Source organism: Zootermopsis nevadensis, unplaced genomic scaffold (genome assembly GCF_977971745.1).
Source record: "Zootermopsis nevadensis isolate Lab colony 2312 unplaced genomic scaffold, Znev_1.0 Znev_ptg000001l, whole genome shotgun sequence".
Taxonomy (NCBI): Eukaryota; Metazoa; Arthropoda; class Insecta; order Blattodea; family Termopsidae; genus Zootermopsis; species Zootermopsis nevadensis.
In genome coordinates, this window is record NW_028259133.1 from 16,882,887 (window position 1) to 16,910,382 (window position 27,496).

At 37.6% G+C, this 27,496-nt stretch overlaps 2 protein-coding genes across 3 annotated transcripts; one reads left to right on the forward strand and one right to left on the reverse strand.

Moving 5' to 3' along the window:
• Positions 1-5,324: 5,324 nt before the first annotated feature.
• LOC110833169 (uncharacterized) lies at positions 5,325-7,882 on the reverse strand. 2 transcript variants are annotated; one of them, XM_087347908.1, is made up of 2 exons: positions 7,592-7,882; positions 5,325-6,435 (listed from the first exon to the last, which is right to left on the reverse strand). In XM_087347908.1, the coding sequence occupies exons 1-2, from the start codon at positions 7,799-7,801 to the stop codon at positions 6,361-6,363; spliced, it is 285 nt and encodes a 94-aa protein (XP_087204034.1). In that variant the 5' UTR covers positions 7,802-7,882; the 3' UTR covers positions 5,325-6,360. The 2 variants fall into 2 exon arrangements, with proteins under 2 accessions (XP_087204034.1, XP_021926572.1); XM_022070880.2 differs by having other exon boundaries at positions 5,325-6,408; positions 7,592-7,878.
• An 11,322-nt stretch (positions 7,883-19,204) lies between these two features.
• On the forward strand, positions 19,205-20,754 carry LOC147875224 (uncharacterized). The gene is made up of 2 exons (XM_087347917.1): positions 19,205-19,633; positions 20,282-20,754. Exons 1-2 carry the CDS (start codon positions 19,418-19,420, stop codon positions 20,291-20,293), a joined length of 228 nt encoding a protein of 75 aa, XP_087204043.1. The 5' UTR covers positions 19,205-19,417; the 3' UTR covers positions 20,294-20,754.
• Positions 20,755-27,496: the final 6,742 nt, after the last annotated feature.

Here is a 27,496-nt window from a genome sequence, read left to right on the forward strand (position 1 = left end):
TTGAAATGTTGGTGTTTTCTCCATTCAACACCCTGACATGGCTTGGTAGCAAGAGAAGAATTCATTATACTTAGTCACCATGAGAGCTTCAGATCATACAAATATCCATTGCTTCTGCTTTTGTTTCTCGTCGTGTTTCAGCATAAAATGTTTTAAAATATGATTTATAATTTTATGCATTGTTTTGGCATCTTTTCTTTTTCCTTTCATAATGTGATTATTTGAGAAAATTATTGCCTTGATCTGTACATAAATTTTCCTTCTGAATTTACCTCACTTCCCAAATAAGCAAATTTCTCTACCTCTTTAACCAATGTCTCATTAACTCTTATTCTGACTCTCTTTGAAACTGTCAAATTCAAAAGTGATATGCATATATTAATGTTATGATGCATTGCCTTCTTTTGTCTCGTCTAACATTAACACAGTTTTGAAAGTATTATTACTGTCTCAGCTGCACTGAAGTCCCTTGTGGTAAGTAGACTGGTGAAAAGCAGGTGTAGGCATGATCAGGTTAAGTAAGCATAAAAATTCATAAACAATTTATATTCAAAAAATATTAATTTTGTTGTCATATTGGTGAACTTCCTAAGATATGATGTAAAATATATGTACCTTATGACAGGTTTTATAGAAGTTATATTTTCGTGTAAATCAAAAATATACTAGAAGGTTGGTTATCATTCACTTCACAGATAGTTTGATTTTTAATAAACTTAACCTCTTCTTGCCCTGGTAATGTATTGAATGGTTGGATGACCATGAAAGACGAATTTGAAAGTAAATGGATGGAATAGGTAATTTAAGGCAGTATACTGTACCAGTATTTGTCTGGAAGGTGGCCTAACATAACCATGAAAACCACAAGTTTGGTCCCATTTTAAAGATTTGAACCGGATAAACACAGAAAGGTCAATAAATATTGTGCAATTACATAACACGGAGTTAACATCTAAACCTGATATTCTTAACAATATAAATGTAATGTTAACGAGTTTCTAAGCAAATCGAACGACGACTATACTGTACCTCACAATTGCAGTCGTGTAGTTGATGTCATTAGATACTAATTTACCTCCTGGGGGTGTTCCTATGCTAAATGAAAGAGCCTGAATTTAATTCCTAGTCAAATGGTTGCTATAACAGACATTAAAATAAAAAGAACAGTTGTTTTGCACTTTGTTATGACTGTGAAAGATTAGATAGGCGTGACATTTAGCGAGGTGGCGTATTAGCTGGGTAAATTTCTCCTCGCTGCCAATCTCAAGTTTGTTCCGCAAGTCGATTTTGACGAGTCATGAAGCAAACCTGGCTGTATCAATCAAACCTTGCCCGGTTCTGAAACGGAGAAAGAAAACAAGATGGAGACATAGGAAATAATACGTATTTTTGTTAGTTGGACAATTCACATCGGAAGGGTGGGGCGGATGAAAGTGAATATTTTTCGTGTCTTGCAGTAACGTCAGTGGCGAAATTTCATCTAGTGACATATTTAGAGTGTAAAGAAAATGAGTGCTTGACGTAAAGGCTACTACACAAATATTTAGCCTGTTGTGTCAGTTGAGTTAAACGTGTCATAAAAAAATAATTGCCATTTTTCCCTTCAGTAATACGAAACTATATGACGTAAGTGGGAAAGATAGAATGTGCCTAGTGAGGACGTATTTAGAACTGAAAACTGTTGAAAGGCATTGTGTAGGACGTTGATAAACAGACAAACCTAAATATCGGTAAGTGAATGGATCCTGTCCTCCAGTGGTCGCAGTTTCCAGGCAAGTTCGTCTCGCTTCGTTCTGCAGCCGGCATATATTCATCACGCAACAATGAAGCAAAGAATGGTAACGTTGAAACATTATTTAATCATATAATTACACAATATCGGCACTTGTTAGAGAATGTTAACAAAATAACTCCAGTAAAATTATGCAATATGCAGTAGTGCAATAACGCACTAAACAGTGGTTGAGTTGTGTAGGCCTAATAAGTAACGGTATTGTGGTGTAATAGGCCTAATTTTCCGGTAATTCTTTTAAAGAAGGCCTCAGGTTCTGAAAGGGAAGTAGCGAAATACTAAACTACGGCTTTGGAAGAACAGTATACGTAACAATTATAATCATTAATAGCAATTTCTGTCTTTGTTGTATGCTCACAATCTTATGACCATTTACAAATACGACCTTCACTCGCTCGTTTGGCATTATGCACTATTTACAAGCAGATATATCCAGCTGCGAAGTTAAATATTTTTATCCAGCAAGTTCAAGTTAGACGACAGATTTGTTTAAGCTACTTTTACACTGATAAAGAACGAAATCTTCGACTACCTTTTGGGTGGGGATATTCTGAATGTACACAGTCGTGCACAAGCGGATTTTTTGTGGACACTACATTTATTTTTGTTGTTATTCAGTATGTTTATGAAAAACATAGCCCATGTTAACTTTAATAGTTATTTACGAAATATATCCATTTTTTTGTATTTATTAAGATTAAAGTGATGCATTTTAGAACTCAGGAGCCTACCTTGGATTTTAATGATTGATTTATTTTCGGCCAGCAGAGAAAACATAAATGTTGACTTTAATAACGTGAAATTATTTCCTTAGATATGTAAACACATTGAGTTTTATTATAAAATAATTCAACTTGAACAAAATTTTGAAGTTAAATAATATTTTGTAGCAATAATTGGTGGTATGCATTATAAATGCACAGATAATTACACATAATACGTACTAATGATAATGGATGTCACAACCCCTTTTAGATCCGAGTGATAGATATAAGTAATTTCTTAAGAACGAACTATTTTCTGAGCAACGGGGGTGGCAACGTTTTTCAAACACACAATAAATTGTTTTTGTTCGTCTGTTTTGTCGTATACTTCAAGTGTTTACACTTCTTCGTCTGCTCCTGGTAGAATTGAGAATTACAAATTACGATGTAATGCATCCGACCGAGTTCAGAGTCTGGAAGTGTCAAACCCAAAAGGAAAATAGATGTTAACATAAAGTTGATTTCCAAGTGTTTCATGAGTTATGGAGTTCGTAGTTCCTGACGGCAACGTCGCTCGATTTCTTTTGTCTGATGACTCGACCCAGTTACATTAAACTGGCGACATAATACTACGTTTCGGTCCCCGAACGTTGTTATACGATTTTAGGGAGAGGCTCTTTGGGACTAAGACTCAGGATGGAAAATAAGAAAGCAGCTTACAGAATGCAGTCGTGGCATATCCGACATTTTAGTACAGCGGATCGAGTAATTTCGAATAATTAAATGTCTTTGTTTCTCTGTTTTCTCTTTTGTTACCGAGTCCAAAATTTGATCATCACCAGAACAAGAGCCCTTTGCCGGATGATGTCCGTAGCCTCCACAGTCCAATTAATCAAACACGAGGAAAATACAGAATGCGTGTATCGCCGAAGGCGGTGGTAATTTCCAACATTTTCCTTTTGTAGTTTCTGATTTCATTGTAATTTAGTTTTTTGACAAATGGAACATGTGTCAAGAATGATTGCGTTAATTTTCAATCACCCTGTGGAATGCCTCACTATTGTGCAGCAAAGTATTCTCTTGCGATTGGTCGTTTCAGAATAGAATTAGTTTCCGACGTTTCGGAGATTATATCTGTTTCCATTATCAAGGATCCCTCAGAATACTTTATTTTGGCCTCAAATCGTGTATGTAACGTCAGACGTCTTTCAGATGCTGTTGCGTCGCTTTAAATGTTTGGCCAACTTCATCACGAGAATGAAGGAGGCGAAATATTTCCTGTGTTGTGGTGTATTCTGCCATGATTCTAGATTCGGTCTTTGACCATGCCTGTCAAGGTTGAAGACAGAAATTTACATTTGTAATGGGAGCGCCAGGGGGCATGGTCTCCGTTTTATTCGCCATGGCAGAATAGTAATGTAGATGAAGAGTAAAGTTAACAACATTTTTGTCCTGATTAAATTTATGAAACCTCGACAAGCGGGAAAGGGGGAATTCCAGTTCCTGTATTTCGAGAATAAAATGTTCAGAGGGTAGCAGAGGTTGTCTGAATTCCACAGTCTCCATTTTAAAATATCTGGGACGAGAAGAAGAGAATTCTCTATTAACAGAATTAATTAGGAAAAGCTGTTGTAATGACTGGACTAAAATTGTGTATTCTGTGTTTGTAAAACACGACGTAGCCTTCGTTAAGGAAATGTTTTAAAATTCCACCCGGAATGAAACCCTGGATATGCTGTTGGTTTGTTTAAGGAGGTACGGGCCCTGACACGTCCGAATTCTTTGTTTCATTGTTTTTTAGATTTAATTAGTTTGTTTATTTATTTACTTAGTGCCTGTCTTAACTGTGCAAGATGTAATATTTTCGCTAAAAATTACTCATACACTGGAAAGAGTTTTGTGAAGTTCGATGTAGTCCAACTATTAAATAATTTATTTTAATTTTCTCTTTTTATTAAATAATTTTGTTGTAGATCGTAAGTTGTGCGATGAAAGTCTGACTTTTATTTATTTGGTTAAAAGTTCGATTTTCTTGAATTCTTTAAAGCACAGTATTAACTATGTATAACATCTGCTTTAAGAGTCAGTAACTCTCTATTTTGTAACTGAATTTTCCGATGTTAGGTAGACATATTTTTCTGCGCAGAAATTTCAAGTAATAAGTGACTGATTTATCGATTGATCTACGGTTTTCGTATAATTCTCAACGTATACAGATATTTTTTTCCTTAACCAGCCGATCTTTGTAATGATGAAATGTGGTGCTTTTCCTTTCTTTTTGAAGTACGGACTGAATTCTAAATATCAAGAGAGTTAAGTTGAAATATCACTCTCTCTTCCGTTTTGTCTTTGTAACAGCATCCGGAGGCTTGTAAAGCTACCTTCGCTGCAGAAATCGCATTCTACAGAGTCGGGACTTAATTTAAATATTCGCCACACTGATTATGTTTTAGACAAGCATTGTCGATGTTGTTATTCTGGATTTTAACGCAGTGTAGACTTGTAGGTAGATACCAAAGTTTCGGAGGAACATACTGCCTACATCTTTAGGAATGAAGATGCAGCCGGTATGTTACAGGTCAGGAGACCAAGCTCAAATTTTCTTACTGAAATCTGTATTATGGGTGATGTACGAATGTTTGTAATTATTGATCATTTTTAAAGAATGGAAGAATGTTAATTTGAGCTCTGCGTAATATAAACTATTTTTCTAGTGTGGGACATCAAACAGTAGAAGGAAACAGTCGCTTATGTGATAAACGGAGAGGAATAGTCTTGTTGAATTAGCGGAATTTACAAACACTAGCATGATTATTTTGAAACAGGTATCATAATAAATTAATTTAATTCGGCAGTAGATGTACACATTATAAAGCAATTTTTATGCCTTTATATATTTTACTTTATAATTGGCAAACAAATAAATAGCTTAAAAAAACACTAGTAGGTCCATACGACAATGAAAGCAATAAACTAAAAAGATATAGGCCTGTACAGTTCTGAACCGTACAGAATGCCCAAAATAAATGTATACTCACATACAGTGAATGAAACAAATACAGTTTAATAGACTAAATCATTTCATACGTCATCAGCATTGGCACGAATTGAATTAGCGAATCTAGTGTAGGTGTTATAAATGACCACCGTTAGATTCGTGCCACAGTTGGCAGCAGTGAGTAACTGATCGACAAACGGGCACCAAAGATGCTGCTGAGTATACACATTTTTGGGACACTCTGTAGTTGACTCACAACTTGTGCGATCTTCCATAACTTACATGTTTCGCGCTTTAAACGCAATGTTTAAAGGCGCCGAAGTTATGCAAGATAAATTAGTCACGAATACATTAAGGCAATACTGTTTGGGATATTTAACAGAGCACAGATATTGTTGAATTTTTGTCGCATCGAGTTTCCCACTAACGTGAATACTACTCCATAATTTAACTTCAGAAGTAAAGAGTTTTGATATAACAAAAATACCACAGAATGATTCTTCCAGATATAAATTAACCAATAAATAGCTTTTATACAGTATGCTCTTGAAATGTAACTCACTTCAGCTTTAGCGAAAAATAATTGTAGCATAATTTTTGTTTCCTTGACGTCATGTTCGTTGAAACGTTTGCTCTGTAGATGTCACTAATCATGTTTTGCGTCATTTTTGTTGTTTCACTGTTCAGAGCTTCCAACGCATTTCAGAGTCAAATTTAGTCTGAGTATTTTCAACCAAAGAGTCCTTAATTAAATTAAATTTATGCCACAGAATGTTCATTTAAAATTTGAAACTATTGCTCTTGAGATATTTGCACTGAAGTGACGTGACGGACTGGCCAAGACAAAGTGATGTTTGTTCTGATGGCTAACTCATCAATGGCGTAGTCGTGTGGAAATACCTTCTGTCAGGGACCTGCGAAACAATGGAAATTGCAAATAACTGCAACAATATTATTTGGAACTAATTAGTATTTAGCCTAAGAATTAATTCTGAAGTACTAATGGTTTAGAAAAATTTTACGGCCCATTTAGATAAAAAATAAGCCCATAAACTTACAATAGAGAAAAACTCGGGCAAACATCAACCATCATACTGTGAGAGAAACAGAAGATCGTTATATATAGGCATTGCTTTAGATCATAGGCCAAGCTGCATTTTTGTAATATTTGTGTGGGCCTAAGCACAATAAAATAATTTATTGTTATGAGGAAGATTTAAATCGTACAAATTTTTCCTTCACCGAATATTTATAACCATCGCTCAAAAATTAATTAAACTGTTCACAGGCAGGATAATCCAGAGGTTTATCGCACCATATCGTCCTAGTTTGTTTCCCTAAAATTAACTTTAAATGACTTTCCCATCTTTCATCGTTCTAAGGTCGGAATATCGAAATCAATGAATATTTCTCAGAATGTATGTGTATTTGTATGCATTTTATGGAGATACTAAATTCATTCTGGCCAGCGAATGGTTAGTTAGTAGCGATTAAGATAGGTTTAGGACCTTAATTAATGTGGTATTAGAAATTATTCAATGAATAAACGTATTGGTAGTAATTAACACAAATACTATTAGGTGTACATATTAAGTTTAATATAAACTACTACACCCAGCCTCCTCTACAATGGGTACCGGGGTCCTTTCCCGGGGGTAAAGCCGGCCGGTGCGTGATGCTGACCACTCACCCCCATCTAGTGCCGGGGTCAAGGAAGAGAGGAGCTATACCTCCACTCACCCCAAACGCCTACATGCCGTATAGTGGGACAAACTTTACTTTACTAAACTACTCAAATTACTCTCGAAACATAAAACGTGATTTATACTTATCTAAATTTAAATCTCTCCTGAAAATGAATTGGTTTAAATAGAAATTAATTGCTTCGGCAGAAGTAGTTTAATTCTGTTACACACAGTTTTATTCAATTTGGGTTCAGCTGTTCGGGCCCACTTACGTGAATGTTCGTTACATGCTTCAAGGATTTGAACCAAGAACATTGTATCGACAATGACATTCATCCCCAGTGATTCTTCAGAGTGCAGATGAAGTAATGTTTTCTGTACCTTGCGATGGACAATCGATATTTGCACTCACCTGTTGTGCTGCTGATGGCGGAGGGCTCTGCATACGCTGGCTGTATTGCGAACCGTTGAGTGAAATATTCTCAGCCGCCGCGTTCTTGTCTCTGAAAGTCAGCACACGGCTGTATTTAACCATTTTACCCCCTGAACCATCTCCAATCCAATAAACTGTCTGGACGGCGCCTCGGCCGGCAAGATAGCGTGTAGCACTACCAACAATCATGCTGACCTGTTTCTTTGTAATTGTACAGAGGCTGTGTAGCTAGCTCTGTTCGTCTGATGCAGATTAATGGAGAACAAGAGATATTTATATGCAAACAAAATCACTTGATTATCGATGGCTCGTACTGACGCACTTTGATGAAGGGCAGAGAAATGAAACAGCTGTTGTGTACGAGGAAATTTGAACGCAATATTGTACTCTGCCCTATTTAGTTGGTCGGTTTATTTCCTGACACTCTCTCTCTCTTTCTCTGAGTATCGCGACTTCTTCGCTGACCCTTGAAGTCTGACTCAGACGTAAGTCATTTATCGTGTTATTCCATTAAATCAGTTGCCTCATTACAGATGTTTCTTATGTCTCATTGCAGCAAGGGATCAGTGTTTTCTTCCTATGATTATCTATGAAGATGACAGGACGATACAGGCAGTATGTTCCTCCGAAACATAAAGTAGTCGGGGGAAATCTATGGGCTCGACGTTCGCTATAAAACGTAAGGGAATGAGAGGGGTGGGAATGGGAAAGGAAACATTCACTGTTCATGTTATAACAATTATTGGCCAGCGGCATTGGTTTTGCAGCTAGCTGTCTCAGTTTCTAATGTCAGTAATGTCTTTGGTTGACGTTGTCTGTGCGTCTTTTTTCCTTCTACCCACAGCTATAGCCACGGTGGTCTAGCGGTTAGAACGCTGGCCTTGTAATCCTGGGGTCTCGGGTTCGATTCCCGGCGGTGCCCGAATTTATAACTTGTGTTGGGCAAGGCCGTGGTCTAGGCAACACGGAGTTTTCCTCCGTGGCATCCCAACAATTATTCCATTCACACACAGAAGAAGGCAATGGCAAACCACTTCTGGATCATCTGCCAAGAACGCATATGAACAGGTCCCAGTCCGAGAAAAGGATGGAAGGATCCTGTTCATATGGACCTGTCGTCAGACAGAACACTAAATAAATAAATAATAAACCCACAGCTAGTGAAGTAGGCGAAACGTGTAGTTTGGTCCCAGATACTATGCACATACTCATAAGTGTGGACTGTGTTGCAACCCAGAAGGCCAACACTGATCGGATCTTTCAGGTTTAATCATGGAATTGAATGAACAAAGAGGTTTGTAGTGATTTAATGTAATTGTTCAACGGAAACTCTAAACGCATGTAAATGGCGAACTGACAGACACTCTACGCCCCCCCCCCTCCCAAAATCGATTTTTGTATCCTTTTACTGCCACAATTAAAAGACTATTGTTTAACAACATTAATCAATTACGGAGGGGGAAGGCTCCCCACAGCTGCGTGGTTGTATATCTCGCAACCTGAACTTGGTCGGGTCCAGAAGACACTGACACGATCGTCCTTTTCAGTGGATTCAAAATGCTACTGACGCACATGAATCTGGCAGACTTTGTTCGTGACCTTCGGAGCGAATGTCAAGGATTTGGGTACAATTTATGACGTCTGTTCTGTTTGGCATGCTTCAGTCTGTATGGCGAGACTACCAAGTACTATAAAAGAATGACTGGAATAGAACTCGGACACATTTTCGGGAGTTTTGACCCAGATATGATCTCCTCCTGGGCTCAAGAAATAAGCACGCCAAGTTTGGTGCAAACCGGTATATCTGTTCTTGAGCTATAAGCGAACAAATACACAAACCCAGAATTTGAGCTTCGTACGAAGAATTGTGTAGGAGAGCTTCAGTGGGTTAATTCAAACCAAACATTCGTACGTGCTGTTTAAGTCTTATTGATATGAAACAGCACAGCTCCGTGTTGTGTCTGGGGAATATTTCTATATGTCTGGGCACGTTAGAATGATGCGTGCCGTGTGGGTGTTTTGAGCCGAAATGCAACGTGACCATTTTAAGTTGTTTCAGCATGGAAAGCGGGTGTATAAATAAAATGTACGGGACTGAAATTACTAGAAATTGAATTTCTCGTATTTTGCATGCCTTTCAGACCTTTGTATTTCGTTTGTTCTGTAATACGTTTTAAATTAACCCCTTTCACAGACTACAAAGTGCACGTTCGTTATATTATACCGTGTGCTGGTTTCCAAAACAATCCACGAACACCTAACAAAAGAGAAAGTTTAATTCAATACTAATATGGGGAATCATGGTAATTATTCAGTGTCACTGAGGGAATTGTTAATGATTTTAATTTCAGTTATTATTTTTATAAAATTTGTAAATGAGTGACAGATACTTTTATTGAATGCCGTGCGTGTTAAAATTGAATTTCATTGATCTCTCACACAAAGGGTGTGTCGATGTATTCTCGTACAAAGGAAATTAGTATTAGAGTTCTACTAAGTAATTGTGTCTCCATTATTGAAACCGCGTGTTGTTTCAAAAAGAAATAATGTGTGACAGTTGTGAGTTTGGGGATTTAATACACAATTCGCCAATAATATTAGCTACTATAACTGAGTTCTGGATTTTGTTCGTCGTCTGGTGTTCTTAAAAAAACACAACGTTTCGGAAATTAGATATTTCTCTGTCCTCAGGTACATGCCAGTGGCGAATACTCCAGTCTGGCTTGTGGTAAATCTCCAGATCATTAAAATTGGAAGAATAAAAAATAAACTAGCCTAGTATGGCCCGTGAAATTTGATGAGAATGAGCTCCTTTGTGAATATAGTCATACAGTTTATTGCATTACCATATATAAAGTTCGTATTGAAGGTATTACGTTTATAGCATTTCTTTATAAAGTAAAAATAGGCCGAAATATGAAAACATCTCGACGGCGACTGTGGCCAAGCAAGATCTCGTCAAACGCACACCCACACAACCGACCGCCTGACTTCAGACGAACGCCGCCAGATCCCAACATAGGCGCCACCACAGCATTGCTTATATTTATTGCTACCAGAGACATCGCTGTCAGAAATGTAATTAAATATTCTTTCCGCATATAGTCAGGTGTGACGGACATTGGATATTATATTGGGTATAGGTGCTTTACTGTACAACACAACAGTGACATATTATTATTAATAATAATATTAATATTCCATTTATTCACCACTTTATAGAGTATTTACTTCCGTGTACCCGAGACAAACCTTGTCTCTAAGATACATTGTGAAGTAGCTTTTTCCGAAATATATTTTGTTTTTAATACGTGTTACGTGTATTATATAGTTTTATTGTGAGGGATGACTACATATTTTACGATAGCGTCTTTCAAATGATGTATGAAGTTCCTAAAATGGCAGTTTTCTGCAGTTCCCTGATGTTGTGTTGGCCCGGAATGTTGGCCAAATATTTTCTAAGTGACTTGGAGACGGTTCCAGCTGCTCCTATAATTATTGGAATTATTTTAGCTTTCACTTTCCACATTCGCTGTATTTCAATGATAAGATCCTTATATTTCAAGATATTCTCCGCTTGATTATTTGGGGAATTTAATAATGTTCTGTTTCCGCATGACCTGACTTCAAGACCAGGATTTGAACTAGTGTATTTAAATAGCTGAAGAAGAAACGTACTCCATTGATTCTTGTATGCCGTCGCGGGGTTATGTTTGTTCGTATAGGGAACTTTAACGTAGTCTTTGACTAATCAATGTAAATAATTTAATTTCTTGCGCCATAGGCTAGTGACCTGGCAGGCCAGTCTGTCTGTACGCATGCGACTTAAAAAATGCTGTTTGAGAAGGAAACAAAATTTTACTGCTCGCAAGTACCAGTCACTTCGGTATTGGTCAGCTTTACATAAAGAATTAAAGAAGCCTGGAATATGTTGTTGTGCACACATTCGACATTGTATGACAGCACACATCTTTCGTACTATTTAACGCCGTGGCGCCGAATGACGACCTCTTGTAAATAAGTCCATATTTACGTGTTGACATAACAATTGCTTACGCAAATCGCTTTATGCATTTACCTTAAATTATTATTGTAACAATACCAGGCAAACTAGACGCAGGGAAACATGGAAATATAAGAATTTCATAATTATATGCAATTCCGTGTGAGTAATAAATGTATTGGATTCATCTGGCTGACTTCCTCAGCGTTTAATTAGGCTAGCTTCTGAAGAAGGACTCTGCGCCGTGAAGTTAGTTAGAATCTTCGTGTAAATTTTCTGTTTTACGATGAGAGGTACCGGTGAGCTATTTTAGGAAACTAATGTCTGGATTCACTCCCACATAGAAACAGACATAGAAACGGCTCTTTGTTCCAAAATATCTACTTTAAATTTAAACTATTCTCTGCACTGAATGGATTTGTTTGTATTCGTACCTGAAAAGCTTGAGCGTTCAGCTCACCCCTCCATGTCCACTTTCATTCCAGTGGGTGAAATGTTTAAAAAATTACAAGAGAGAGAGGAACTCATGTTGCGTTCTGACATTTCCTCCAAAGCCTCAGTGACATTGTTTATAATAAGTGAATTACTCTGTTGCTTCATCCGTCACATGAAAAATGGAACGAGTTTGTTTCGCATTGTATGAACTGCTACGGCCTGAGCTTATTTCTTTCTGCCTTGGTAGCCCACGAGATAATTCGATACTGAATGAATGCTAAACGAGTTCTATTGAACAAACAACAGCTTCCTTCTCAGAGTAACCGATAACATATCAAACAGTTTGTCTGATCTGTCAGCAGAGAATATTTTGTTTGCTACTTGATGTAGTTTATTACGTCAGCAGTTTGCTCGTAGCAACAAGACGGAAAACTTTACTCGAGTGGAGTAAACTTAAAATGCGTTATTGTATTTTCTGCATGCCTCATTCGCCTTTTCCATCTTCGTTATTTTCACGGTTTCCGACTAAAAATTCTGCATGCATTTTGACATCTACCATGCGTGCTACATGCCTCATCCACGATTCTCTACTTGATTTGAATAATGTATTAGTATTTGAAAAAAGACGAAAGTATTTTTACATGCGGTAGCTATGTAGACATTGCTTATATGCATACAGTGTATATTTTTTTGTAGATAAACACACGTTCCTATCAAAAAATATTTTTTTCTGTTAACATATTTCATTTCTAATTCTGGATACATGAACTTTGAAAGTTCAAAGTTCACTGACGTCTAAAGGAGAAATTATATTTCTGTAACTCGCCCCCCCCCCCCCTCACTCAAACACCTCTGAAGATTAATTATGTTTCGCAATTAATTGCGTACGTCATATTAATTTTGTCTCGCGGTTGTGTGATCCGATGTCATCAGAGTAATACAGAGCTACAGAATACTCACTAATCTGAGTTTTCGCATGGCGAGATGTTCTGTAGCTAATGCGGACTGAAGGTCGGGGTTCATTATGCCACATCCATAGCGCAGAAAGTGAGCTGCTATGAAGCTGCTGCTTAATTAGAATTTCATATCGTTTCTAATAATCGAGGACCATCTTTATTGTGGAGAATTTATTTTTGTATTTTCATTGTTTCTAGTAACCACTGTTTTATAGCTTACGAACTTTATAGATTGTCTTGAAGCGTTCTGAATATATTTCTGCAAAATTTGTTTGTAATAGGATATGGTTTATGATTAATTACGCCTGTGTGTGTCATACGCATGCCGTATGTTCTTAGTAATGACAGAATATTCTGTTTTACAAGTGCTGCTACCATTAGAAAGCTTTTAGAATCATTCATAAAGGAGATAAAAGGACGAAAAGGATAAAGAAACTAGAAATGGATAAGGGATGAAGACAGAAATAAATAACCCCCCGTTTAATTCAAACGGGACTTTTCCACAAGTATATTATAACGCTCTTATAGGTCAAACTATGAACACTTATATGTTGAATTGGTGATGTGGGTTGTAATGTCAAATTATATGTTACGAAGCGTCATTTAGGTATGTGAATGATTTTCCGGGCATCGTGGGAACTTGGTAATACTTCGAATGAGTGGTCGCAGATCTCCATGGGCTACTACCATTCGCTCACAGTTTCAGTTAAAGTACTCAAATTGTGTATAAGTAATGTGCCTTTGAGGTTATTGACTTAAATATGTATTTTTTCTCTGAAGCTAAATCGTGCAGTCTAGTGCCAATGCTAAGTTTCTCAGCTCGGTGAAGCCAGATATCCTTTGTGCAACGACACCTTCATACAACATGACACGTGTTTTCCTTGCATATCCTGAAGACAGTGTTTTTCAGTCGGCTGTGTTGTTCTAAGTTTAAGCTTCATCACATACTTTTAAACTGGAGTAAAGACACGATAAGGTATGTTCGTACGCCTATATTTTAGTCAGTATTTATTCTGTTTAATCGAAAATTTGGTAAGGGGTCTGCGGTACCAGAGGGGTTTTAATTTACTGTATGTTGCATTTGCCGTAGACGGAAATGCGTTTCCTGCGCATCACCGTGTTCTAATTTACCATCTTCTGCTTATTGCGGTCTGAAATACAGAGCCATATTTCACTTCCTAACGTTACAAATATTTGGACTTCTTCCAAATTTACTTTCGTATCTCGCCCCTAAATCATGTGAGGTTTACCAGATACATTCGGTCCAAGAGGGATCTCACAGACAGCGTCCTTTCTTCTGAAAGTATAGCTTTGAACACTGAACTTGCCTCATGCATACGTACATTCTACGATCCTGATTATACCTAATTATACTGCCTGTTTGTTTACGTCCTTGTCTTCGGTTTCGGATGAAAGACGCTGAAGATATCCACAAGGAAACTGGTACGAAATTTAATATTGATACATCTTGCGTCTGTAAATGAGCCAAGATATCTCATCAGTCTCTGAATTGGGAAACCTGGGTTCGATTTCCCTCAGAGACAGGGATTATTTTTTTCCTGGCTAATCGACCGGGCCGGCTCTGAAACCCACACAATATCTAGTCCAGTGTGTGCCGGGCAGAAAGCTACCCGGGATGTGACACTGACCATTTCCTTTTCATGGGTGGAGCAATACCTTTACTCCTCCATACATCGACCAAGTTTCGTTTCGAAGTCCTATGGACCTCGAACAGCATATTGACCGCGGATTGACGACAGTTGAGGTAAACTCGATGCTAGCTACAGAATGATAAAAAGAACAGATTTGTTTCTGCCTAAGAAAGGGGAAGTAACAGGGAGGTAGAGAAAATTTCATAACGACCAACTTCATAATTTTCACTCTTCACCAAATATTATTATGTTGGTTAAATCACAGAAGATGCGATAGGAGGGGACTGTGACTTGAGTGGAGATGACGAATGTTATGCAAATTTTAACCAAACATTCTGAAGGTGAAAACTTGTGAGGCGAAGGCTTTCGTAGGAAATAAAAATTGAAAGTTAAATTACGACGTGTCAGTTTGGACTGGATTCAGCCGGTCGTTTGGCCTATAACGTCCCGGAACAGCTTTCTGTAAAAACGATAATCGACCTACAGCTTCAATAAAGGTGTAGAATTTTGCAATAAGGATCTGTTTGTTAGCTGACTGAACATAAATATCGACTATTAAGATGACTTTCTTCTGGGTTGTAACGACATCGAATCTGGTAGAAGTTTTCCGACGTTTCAGAGGTGCTTGCTGCCTTCATCATCATTAGAACCTATTGACGTAGAACGTATTGACTACTCGCCATGCTATAAATATAGGCCTGTGTTTGTTATTCTTGTAATAGGCCGGTTGTTGAGTGAAGTTCATGTAGCTAGACGAGTTTAGATCCAAAGAGACGTGCTTTAGTATGCCATGGTGACCTTGAGTGCAGGTCAGATTGTCTTTGGAAAAGCAAGAGGCAAGTTGTCGTTTCGTATTTGTTCTGCAGCTGATGGAAACGTAGCTAGCTTATTATTCCATAACCAGGGACTTTGCTTACGTCACGTATTTGGTCACCAGAGTTACGAAACATTTTATCAATATTTGAGTTTATTCGTTGCGTTTTCTGTTCAGTAATTACAAATAGTGTATTGCAAGATGTAAAGGTTATGAAATTCTGAGGTAACTTGGGTAAATAATCTGCTGAAAAGTGTGAAGTTGAATGTTTAAATTAAAATATGTGATGTTTGCTATATGTTGCGTATTTATTTCTAAACATGCAGTTTGTTTCAAATTTAAATTTTATTTATGCCTAAGGGTAATGCGATACAAATACCTCATGGGGAAGTCTTTTTTTTATAAATTAATAGACTATCAGCTGATCAAGACACTCTGCGCACTTTTATAGAACCTGAAGGTTTATTACTTTTTTCACAGAACCCCGCCAGTGGCCCCTGTCCTGAGCTAAATGAATACAACCCACACAGTCGCACACTATTTTAAGGTCAATTTTAATATTATACACCGCGCGCACAGTTTCATCAGCGCCCTGATGATGGAGGGAGTAAGCACCTCTGAAACGTCGAAATACTCGCCGCCGTGAGAAACTGAAATCTCAGCAAATGATATTGGCTGGTAGAGAACACAGACGGAATTTATATATCCCGTAATTGCGAGGAAACGAGAGTCTACGTGCACTTGTCTTGAAACTGAAGTAGCACGCCGTGCAAAGCGAAAGTGATGCGTCAGGAGCCCTAATTAATTACTCTGAGATACTTGAAGCCGTGTTGTTCAGATCTCACCCACAGATGGAACTCGTTCAATAATATTGTGCGACATCCACCAGTGATAGAATGTATTGTGTTTGTCACGGGAAAAACGATTTGACATCAGAGCGACCGTGCCAACACAGTCTGATTTCTGTTTACTAAGTCGCCAAGTAAATATTATCCCTAATTTACTCCACGGAGCAGCATCCACATTGAAAAGCTAATGGTCGCTCAGCTAGACAAGACATTATTAAGCCCTTTTTATGGTACCCAAAGGTGCATTATCAGGTTCACAAATGCTCCCAGAGGTTAATTAAACCTTCCAAGTCGGTGGGATTTTTACACGTGGAATTCCACGAGCTACTGTTTGTTTTCAGAATTTCAAAGAAGCCCAGCTATCATGGAGTGAAACACGGCTTTCTACTCAGTCCAATTCCTTTTATGACACGTTCCGAACACATGACACACCACTAGAAACAAATGTAACGTATTTATTTAATTTTTTATCATGCTCGTACAATCAAGCGTGACGGACATTGGCTATTATATTAGGAATATATAAGCGAAAAAAATAATTGTGTGTTTGGTAATTCGATTCTTATGCGCGTTTTAGTATCAAGATTAGGAATCCAGCAGGTACCTTGGAAAGAAGTGGTTCTCCGTGTTTTTGTAACCGAACAGTCAGAGTTTTGGCACGGGAATTGATATTTCAGGCTTCGACATTTTGAAGTCGCCGTTCACATGAGTGCATACATTGCTAGATACAAACTTTTCTTTTTCTAAATACATTTTTAACGTGTCACTGAATTTTCAAACCCGTTCTGTATTATCTCTGTAAATGTAAGTCAAGCATTAAAATGCGAATGAAAGCGGATTTATTTATGAAGTGACAAATTATTTCCGGCCCCATGAACTGAAATCTCTGTACATTGACGTTGTTCCACAATTGGCTAGTTACGTAAACATTGACTTATTGTGTGTCGCAATTTTGATTGGACGACAACCATAACTACGGAGACACGTCGCACAATTACTGATTGCAAGGTGCAATATTTCAGAAGACAGGCATCTTCAGTTTTGCTCGTTCTCCAGTGATTGTGGCCTGCGTAAATCAAAATGTTTCCGTATTATAATTATACCAACGTTGTCATCAGTGATATTTTCACTTGCAAAACAAAAAAAAAGATGGGACACTTCTCACGTCTCAAGCCGGATTCACACTGACTGCTATCGGTTTTTGAGCGAACTTCAACGGCCATTACGTTACGCCACCGCGGCAATTGTCGACGTTAGCCAGAACGCGTGCCGTTTCGTCCACGTGTGAATCTCGGATTCCCGTGTTGCGTTACGGCAGAGTAGGCGTGTGTGGACCGGGCTTGAAAGCAATGCTGGTTGCCAATGTCACTGAGGTCTTCGTTATTTTCCATTACGACCTAGTTAATTTCCACAAGACTACTTCTTCAACGTTCGTTCAAGTGCACAGACCATAAATAACGATTTTAATGTTATACAAGTCACCTTAGATATTGATGCCAACCTTTTTCATGTTGGCACGAAGAAACGGAAGATGACGTTAAAACTAAACTCTTTTGCCATAGTCATGGATGTTGCATCAGAAATTTTACAGTCACGTATTTATCTTCCTCTGAATACACGTCCTTTAGTCACTAAAATAATTTATTTTTTATTCATTGACGATTTGTTGTTTTATTACCGATCAAGTTTCCCACGACATGTAAACCCATTGAATGGCCCGGAGCCCATAGTTCACACCAGCTGACAGCGATAATATTGACGTACCAATGTCGTTGTGGTGTGTAAACGCTTTGTTCCTGCGACGACGCGTGTGCTAGGGGTGTCACACATCTGAAAATACCATTCGAATTTTTATATATATATACCAGTTTAAAACGTCTGTCGACATCCTTCGATTCCCCGTTGGGGCGTTTAGCAATTGTCTATTTTTTACGAGTGCCGAGGAGCTAGCCGAACACCTGAACCCTCAACCTGAGGACCAGGGTATCTCCCTTAGTCTGTCACTTCGCCTGGGAGGCCCTACCATAACTACGCTACCGACAGGTTCACTAGTCACTAGTGCACACAAGCTCTTCCACCCGTCCAAGGAAGGCTTCTTCAAGGTGAAGATACCATTTGGAAGAGCCATTTGAATTTACGGTACCACAAATATTTATATTTAAAGTTAGTGAACAGATCACACATCTGTCATCAGTTTCCTCATCAAAATTTCAAGATTTTAGTACATTCAGTTTTCTTATAAAAGTTTTCACGTATGAAAACCTGAAGGGAAGAAACCATTTGGAAGGCCTAAAGTAGGTGGGAGGATAATATTAAAATGGAACTAGAAAATTCATTGCCGTTTTCAAGAGTCGGCCACTTTTCCCTGGTGTATTCAGGATTTATGACTGCAGTTTTGTGTGAATTTTTTATTTGTCCTATGCGTGATTTATGCTCCTTCCGTCTTACAAACCTTGATAGTCAAAATCACGTGTGGGAAAGAGCTCAGAAAATAAAGAAACTTTTCCTCCAGATTCATGTTATTTCCTATCCTTGAAGTTCACATATTATCTCAGGTACTTGTTCTCAAACGAACTTAATCATATGTTTTAATCTTATGTTGAGAAATTTTCACACCTGCAATAAATAATTGGTATTAATATTCTATACATTTGATAAAGCGTTGTTAAATAAGTGTAAACGTCAGGTACGGACACGTGTTTGGACAGTCCTTGCATTATGTTGCAAGGCACAGACTTTGTCCTGGTTTGGTTTCAGAATGCTGCAAGCTGTAGTGTGATATTTTATATGGACTTTATACGGAAACTTGTTCGTTTGGAAGATCGAAAGTTAGTTAAGTGGAGGGGGTGGTCGTATTAGTATAAATATGGATGATTTGTCTACTACTCTTCCACACATTCCTCTTATCTTCATGTCGCTTCATATTCATCTTCATTACTATTAGCCATTTATTTCTCATACAAAAATTCATGTAGGCTTTATCTTGTCATTTATAGGTCGTGTATTTTTGAAGGAATCGTAGAAATTAACTTCTTTCAAATTGCAAGAAGCGAATTATTTGTGTTTTAACTAGAACATAATTACTAACCAAGCAACGATGTTGATTGGTTCAACTTCACGTTATATCGCGGGCCGCAGCGCAGTGCAAACTATTTACTGGCGGACGACAAGCGACGAGCAAGGAGCGAAGATGTTCAAGCATGGCCGTGTCTTTATCTTGGCCAAGAACGCTGGCGACAAGCAACTACCTGCCCGTTATGGCAAGGATTACCTTTGCTCCGGAACTCAGAAGACAGGGCACCAGAACGATCAGGTACGTAATTGCTCGTGGGCAGATCGTGTAAATGCACAGTATTAAATTTTTTATCCTTGCGTCCAAGACGGGTATAAATCCACGACAATGTCTGGAAAATTGTAACGACAGCAGGAAAGAACATAAAATCGTTGAAATAGACATTACTTATGGACCTAAGTAACAAGTTTTAGTAACAAACAAAGTAACTAACTAACAAATTCCACGGTGAAGAGTTTTTCTTCGGAATATTATCATCCCGTAACTGGGCAAGTTGCTCACTTGCTGTTTCCATAATAGGACGCTGATGATGGAGATATATTGTATTTATTACGCATAGTCATTTTATGTAAAAATGTAATTAAATATATTTATGATTAATAATAGTAATATAGTGATATATTTGTAAGATTTGAGGTTTTCACAGCAGTGAGTATGAAGCTTTCTGTCTTCTGGGTTGTTGCCTCCGTCATCAGGGCGATGAATATGTCATCGCCCTGATGACGGATGCAGTATGACCTCTGAAACTTTGGTAAACATCGACCAGACTACACAGCGCAACAACCCAGAAGACAGAAAGCTTCAGTGATATATTTAATCGTGTTTGTGTATGGTAAAACTAGTAGTTGCTCATGTTAGCGGCAATCTGATTATCTGCTCTTTCTTCAGGTCGGTGTGTAATGCTGCACGAAGGACATTGTTCTTGCTGTTGCAATGATCGGCTCCTGCTCTGGTAAGGCGTGGGCGAGGAGAAACCTAATGAGTACATCGTATTATACAAGAAATGTGCATTGAAACAACTGTGTCATATCAAGAAGTGTCGACATTTGTGAATATAAACAATGTGGAGATTAGCCTATACACAGCTCTGCTGTAAAAATAAAACTATTTTATACATAGAAACTGCATTCCGTGGCTACCAACTTCGGAAAGCTATATAAGTTTTACATCCATAAATTCGCAATGATAATTACGAGGCAGGTTTTTAAACTCTAATTAGCGCTATCAAATTCATTTAAATTTTTGTGAACCTTACTGAATGCATATTTAAGTATTTTAAATTACTCAGCCGGCATAAAATTTTATTACATATGATGTTTGTTGCTTCTGAGTTCAATAAATTGAATGTATAAAATCCAGAACCGTCTTTGTATTTATGAGAATGTATTTTGTCCACATGTGTCAGAAGTTGGTATTTGTACTAGTCATTCTGCCCTATAAGCAGTCTGAAGAGTGACTTTTGTGTCAAGGAGCTGAGTAGGATCTGAGGTTGACACGGTGGTGAGTACGAAGGTGGTTGTCTTCTGGGGTCTGATCCTAAAGGAAGCAAGGGCATCTGAAACGTAGGTAAACTTCTATCAGACTACACGGCGCTGTAACCCAGAAGACAGCTACTTTTGAATATATGACTGTCTTAACACTGACTTATATATATATATATATATATATATATATATATATATATGGGACCTGCTGGAGAGAATACACATTTTATTAACTCACCGACGCAAGTTTATTTCGAATTTTTTCATTGGAATTGTTATGTATTTTTCAAAAGTTCTGTGCATAGCTACATTGTATTTTGTAGAAGGTCAGAGGTGAAGGAACACAATAAATTTTATTTACTGTTGGAGAAAAATTCGTCGTTCCTTTTCTTATACAGAATAATCCCTGATGCTTCAAATATTGTACTTTATTTATATTGAGTAGTAGAAACGAAGCGAGTCACTCGTCTTTTATGTTACGCATCGGGTAAACATTTGTAGTGTTTCTACGCTCGTGTTCTTTATTACCGTTGTCAAACTGCTCGCTAACACGACTGTCTCGTTTATAAATGCTCGTATACAGACTACTTGAAGGAGCTGTCGCTTTTAGCTACATCCAGTCATCTGCATAAAATCTTACTCTTTCACGGCGGATCAGTGATAATGAGGACACAGTTTCTGTGTGATGATATGGTGTAGATTTAAATTATTGCCTAAGCTTCGGAGATTCTGTCTCAGACTTCAAGGTGAAGTGATTACCCGGTGATCTCCGCCGATTTCTGGAACATGTAAGCTACCACTAAAATCTATAGGGGAAATCGGTAGTCACTTAGCCATGAAGATGGAGACTTTATGGATCTCCGAAACTTCTGCAATACCTACATGTGCTCTCATGCAGAAACAGGGTCGGCAATGCCTTTTCAGCAGCTTGATGTGCGGTTGTAAGTTACAATAAAATATCTAAACAAACTTCTTTTTTATCTACCAAGGTCTTCACGATTTATTTAGAAAATTTGAAAGTTATATATCAATTATTTGAGTAATGTATGGGTATTACAGAACAGATACGAACGTTAAATTCGACCTCTAGTGTTAATATAAACAGCCAATGCCAGAATTATGGAAATTCGTGAAGTGTTGTCGGAGAAGAAGCTTGGGGCAAACTTAACGTCTTCTTTATACGTTCTGTTTATGCTAGTCGTTTAAACGAAACATGGAACGAATATTTAAGTACTTTGCGATAATAGGTACTTGAGCGTAAGATTATTGTAATGTTCGTAAGTCTAAGGGTTACATATGAAATGAAAGAGGGTTTAAGTACCCAATAGACATAATATTTTCTATGGGGAAAATTTTTGCCTGTAGGTTGGGGTGAAATTTATATTATTTGTCGTCAACAAATATGTGAATCGATGTTATTTTTATGCAGTAAATAGAAAAGTTCTATACTCTTTGGGTTACTTTTGAATACCATGAAGGCTGCCCAGTATAAAACAACTAAAGCGACTTTCTAACACTCTGTTAAAAATTCAAGGATAATGTTAAACCATCCTTATAATATATCCTATCACTTCGGAAAAATCGCCATGCGCTGCAAATTAAATTTCGTATTCTAATTTATTTAAAACCATTACTGCTTCAAGGCCTAAATTGTGACCTTTTATTAACGGAATGTAGTTGTTGATGTAAGTTAATTAATAGATGCTTGGTGTTTAAATGAGCGTATGACCTACTTAGACTAAATTAATCTTTAAATACGCGTTTCATATGAATCAAGTTCGGAAAGTGTACTCCTTACATATAATATCTACATGTAACGTGGAATCTGTTATTAAGAGATTTTGACACACGTGTTTTGTGCGTCGTAACAAGCTACAATATGTGAACATCAATTTATAACTAGCTACAATATCAGGCCTTTAATTTATTACAGGTTTCGTTAATGGAAATTCACTCGGCCGAACGATCACACAATCAAAATGCCCATTCAAATGACAGGATGCTGTTTAGCAGAGAAGTAATATGTCAATTATGAATGTCAACTTCGTTACTGAAGTAACTGAAACAATGTGTTCGAACTGTTATTTTATTTAATGTACCGCAGAAGCAGCAATGAAGTATTAAATTCAGTTATTGAAAACTCACTGTGTCAATTTGTTGTTTGAAAGTATCCATGAGTTGCTGTTACAAGTTTCTGTGTCAAAATCACAATAAAGCACTAATGAAATTATTGAAATTCCCCTAAGTTGCATGTAATTAAATATACATAAATTATTGTAACATATTTGAACCCATCACAAAGTACAAATAAAATATGTTAGTACTCTCAATAGATTTTATATAATCATATATTCATAAAGAGAGAAATGCTGGAGAAGTCCTGGAGAAAACCTGTAGAAGTCCTGGAAGTTTATTTGGAAGTCCTTGAGCGGTGGTGGGTTTGATCCTATGAGGGTTGGTTATTTTTTTTTATTCGTTGAAGTTTGATTGTGATAAGTTACATTGGATTAGATTGCGTTTTGGGTTAGGTTAAGTTGGGTTAGGTTAGGTTTAGTTAAGTCAGCTAAGTTAAGGATAGGTTATATACGGTTGTAGTTTTACGATGGGTTGGGATGTTCTAGAGATTTCCTATCGTGTTCATCGGGTGGTCGTGGGAATGTGCTGGAGAATTGCTGGAGATTCCTGGAGAATTCCAGGAAATTTTCCTGGAAAAGTCCAAGCGTAGTGTCGGAGAAGTCCTGGAGACATGCGATTTTTTTTATCATGGAATATTGCTGGAGAATTCATAGTGACGACAATATCAGTCCATGGGTTTTCCAAATAAAGGCGTTTAAATTTCTCAAGGTCATTCGATGTTCATATTTTCAAAAGCATATATCTTGCGATCAGTAGGAATCTGAGTGACAATACTCATGTCAGTTTATAGTTCTCAGACAGGTCAATATCATGTCATGTTCACTACAAAATCAGTCCGAAGTTTTACCGAATTTAGGCCTTTGAAATTTTCAAGTTCATTCTGCAGTCATTTTTTCAAACGCATATTCCTGCCTATCTGCGTGAACGTGAATTACCATTTTTACGTCAGTATTAGAGCTTTGATAGGTCGTCACCTGAAGATTACGACAAGGCCAGTTGAAGTTTTTGAGGAATGTAAATTTTCCAAGCTCACTTCAAGAACATGTGTTCTCACCCTTATTTCTACATAACAGTATTAATCTGTGTGGCCATACCCATGTTATTTTGAAGCCGCTTATAGTTTAACTTCATGCCTAAGTCAGGTCAATAACATTCCTAAAGATGGGCCTCCTTGATTTCGGTTTAGTTTGGTTAGATCAGGATGCGTTGGGTTAGGTTAGTTTAAGTTAGGTTAATTGGAAAAGGTATGTAAGGAAGCGGTCGTGGCTTAACTTAAGGCATTATTCTAGAATTCTTTTAGAGGGGCTTAGGGTAGCCGGTCGCCGGACCAAGATTTGAAACCATAATCACCTAAATAGGAAGGAGGAGTGTTAGCCAATTTGCTACGATGTTCTGTTGTCTTTCTGTGGAAAAGAAGTCTTAGCGAGTAGTGCAGATTTACATTAAGAAACAAAACTATAAAGAAATCGATAAAAAGTAGTATGTAAAGGAATAATTAATTTATCAGTTTGTGCTACTATCTGTAATGTGTTACCGACTATAAAATTTCATCTGTTTTAAAAATAGAAGCAGCTTAAATAGGTCACTACATCGTCCTCGTCCTTAAAACTTTCTACGCTGTGCACGTCGTATCTTGCCTACAATTAGAAGTATATTTGATGCTTGAGAAAATGAGTGGAGGAAAATTGTAAACTGTTTAAAAATATTTGTGGCTTTTCGACAGTAGATATTATGAGATATCAATGAAATATTGTAACAGAAAAGGTTTCTTTAATTAAACGCTGGGATGCAAGAGCTCAAACAATAAATTTGCACTACCAGTTTCTATTTCTTTTATACCAGAGATTCTAACCTTTCAAGATCGGAGGCGACGTTAACCCCTTCTTGTTGGCTTACATACCGCTAGGTTATAAATAATGTGTTTAAACTTCATGCTAATGTATAAACATGTTATTTACTTGTTACTACAAACAGGTTTACACATGTATGATTTGAGGTTTTCAAAGCGGTGAGTATGATGATTTCTGTCTTCTGGGTTGTTCCGCAGTGTAGTATGGGAGATGTTTACCAACGTTTCAGAGGTCATACTGCCTCCGTCATCAGGGCGATGAGTATGAAGATTTCTGTCTTCTGGGTTGTTGCGTTGTGTAGTCTGGTCGATGTTTACCAACGTTTCAGAGGTCATACTGCCTCCGTCATCAGAGTATGAAGATTTCTGTCTTCTGGGTTGTTGCGCTGTGTAGTCTGGTCGATGTTTACCCAGAAGACAGAAACCTTCAGGTTTACACATAATTACATGCATTTTTAAATAAAGTCAGTCGTTAGTGGGATAATTGACGATCCTTTTAATTTTCTAATCGTTCAGTACTAGGCAACAAAGTATTACCACAAACCTACATGTGGTTCACAAAGACACAGAGGCGGGCCGCCTGCAGCCCTTAAGCCGCGGGTTCAAAACCCCTTCTTCATTAGTCACACCTTTCGGATACCGAACGGAAGGAACATCGTTTCGGAGCAGTGATTCAGATGTTCACGTGCTGCTATCAATTGCAGCTGCCATGTCAGTTCCTGACCCTCACTATAATAGAGACTAATTACGTCAGACAACCGCGTTGAGTCCGACTAGACAAGACAAGATCGGACCAGACCGTACTGGACGAGACGTAGATGTAAATGGAACTGCTCTCGTCGACCGCATCTGCAGCGTACAATTGAAGCGAAATGAGGCAATTTGCTTGTATTATCCACCGTGAACAAAAGCTTTAAAACTAATAAGCCACTTCTATGTCTTATGTTCGGCTGGGGTATGAATATCCAGAAGGGATATTATGCGTAACGTTCCTCATATTGATCAGTTCAGAATCTTTTTCTTTCACGTGTGGTAATTAAAATCTTGAGAGATTAAACAATATGAAACGAGAAAATCATCGTGTGGAACACGCCTCAAAGTAGATTGAGGGCCTCTCATTGGAGGTTCTTGGGGATATCAGGGGGAGAAATTAACAGAAGATGAAGGGCATTTCATAACGAGGAACTTCGTAATTTACACTTTTAACAAAAATCATATGAAGGTAATTAATCAAGGAGAATTTTGCGGGTAGGACATAGGCCTATATTACGTATAAGTGAGATGAGATACGCATACAGAATCTTGTGTACTTGTTAATATGTAACATTTGTGACCAGTAAAAGAATTTGAGGCTTTTTCTACCCAGAACTTCCCGTTTCACTTGTTAATTTAATTTATGCAATTATCAGCAGAAGAGCGACACACGAATATGATGATTAAGCCCGCCTTTATTAAAACTCGTGATATTAAGAACGACTCTGGTTTGTCTTCATGATTCGAAGTCATTGCGAGTGGCAGAATCATATTCAAGTCAGTAGCCCCTGCCCCTGGCATCTAGTTGACGAGCTTCGCACGAGAAACGCAGACTGAGATAACTGCGTGCCCCTATTGCATATCTGATTTATATAAATTAAATTAAAGGAGGAAGTTGTATGAGATATTGACATGCATTTGCACTCGTGATTAACCCTGTATTCAACAAACTCTGTCTCGTACCATCTTATTGCTTATGTTTCAAGGGCTGTTCATAGTTTTCATAGCCAATATCATAACTCCAAAACAGTAGTATTTAAGCTTCTTCATATTTTGACCCCCTTCTGGTATTTTAAAATCACTATCTCCACTCTTTCCACCTATTAAAGAGGGTTAATAAAAATTAATAGTTTTTTATTATTCGTTTATTTGTTAAAATAAACAATTTTACGCACTATACGTTGTCAATACCTTTTAGTTACAAACACCACAGAAGGAGAAACCGTTGCACCAAAGCATATAATTGCAAGAAATATGAAACATTTATAATAACAATAATTAAGAAGTAGATACCTAAATTTCCAGAAATGTAGTATTTGAGTGGTTTACACCCCCGATTCATATTCACTAGTACGTTTTGCCTCTGAACGGTAACAGATTCCAGTCTCCTAAACGTCGTTTCTAATTACAGTTAAGAGGTTGATAATGTTAAGAAGCTTGTCATTTAAGTAACACACTGAATTCCCAAACATTAAAATTTAATGACGAAAGAAACAATGTATTATTTCGCACAGTTGATTTCAGCAAAGATCGTAAGTTCGGGAATTACGCAGAGTAGACATCGAGTAGATTATCTGCTTCTCTGCCTTGCAACCTAATGGTGTAAGGTAGTACCACTCAGTGATCCTCTGTCTTAAGATTTCCGGCAAAACGGTGACACCAGAAACTAAGGAATTTAAGTGTAACATCATGTAGTAGAATACATTCTCTGAGACCTCTGACGCAAGTAGGACAGACATACATAATTTATTCTATCTAAGAAACCTTTTGTCTCCTAATGCGAGCAAGTTTCTTGCCACGATTCTCTCTTTTGTGATAATTTGAAACAACTCACTTAAGATAACGATGTGGCTAACCGCAGAACAGAGCTTGCAGCTAGCA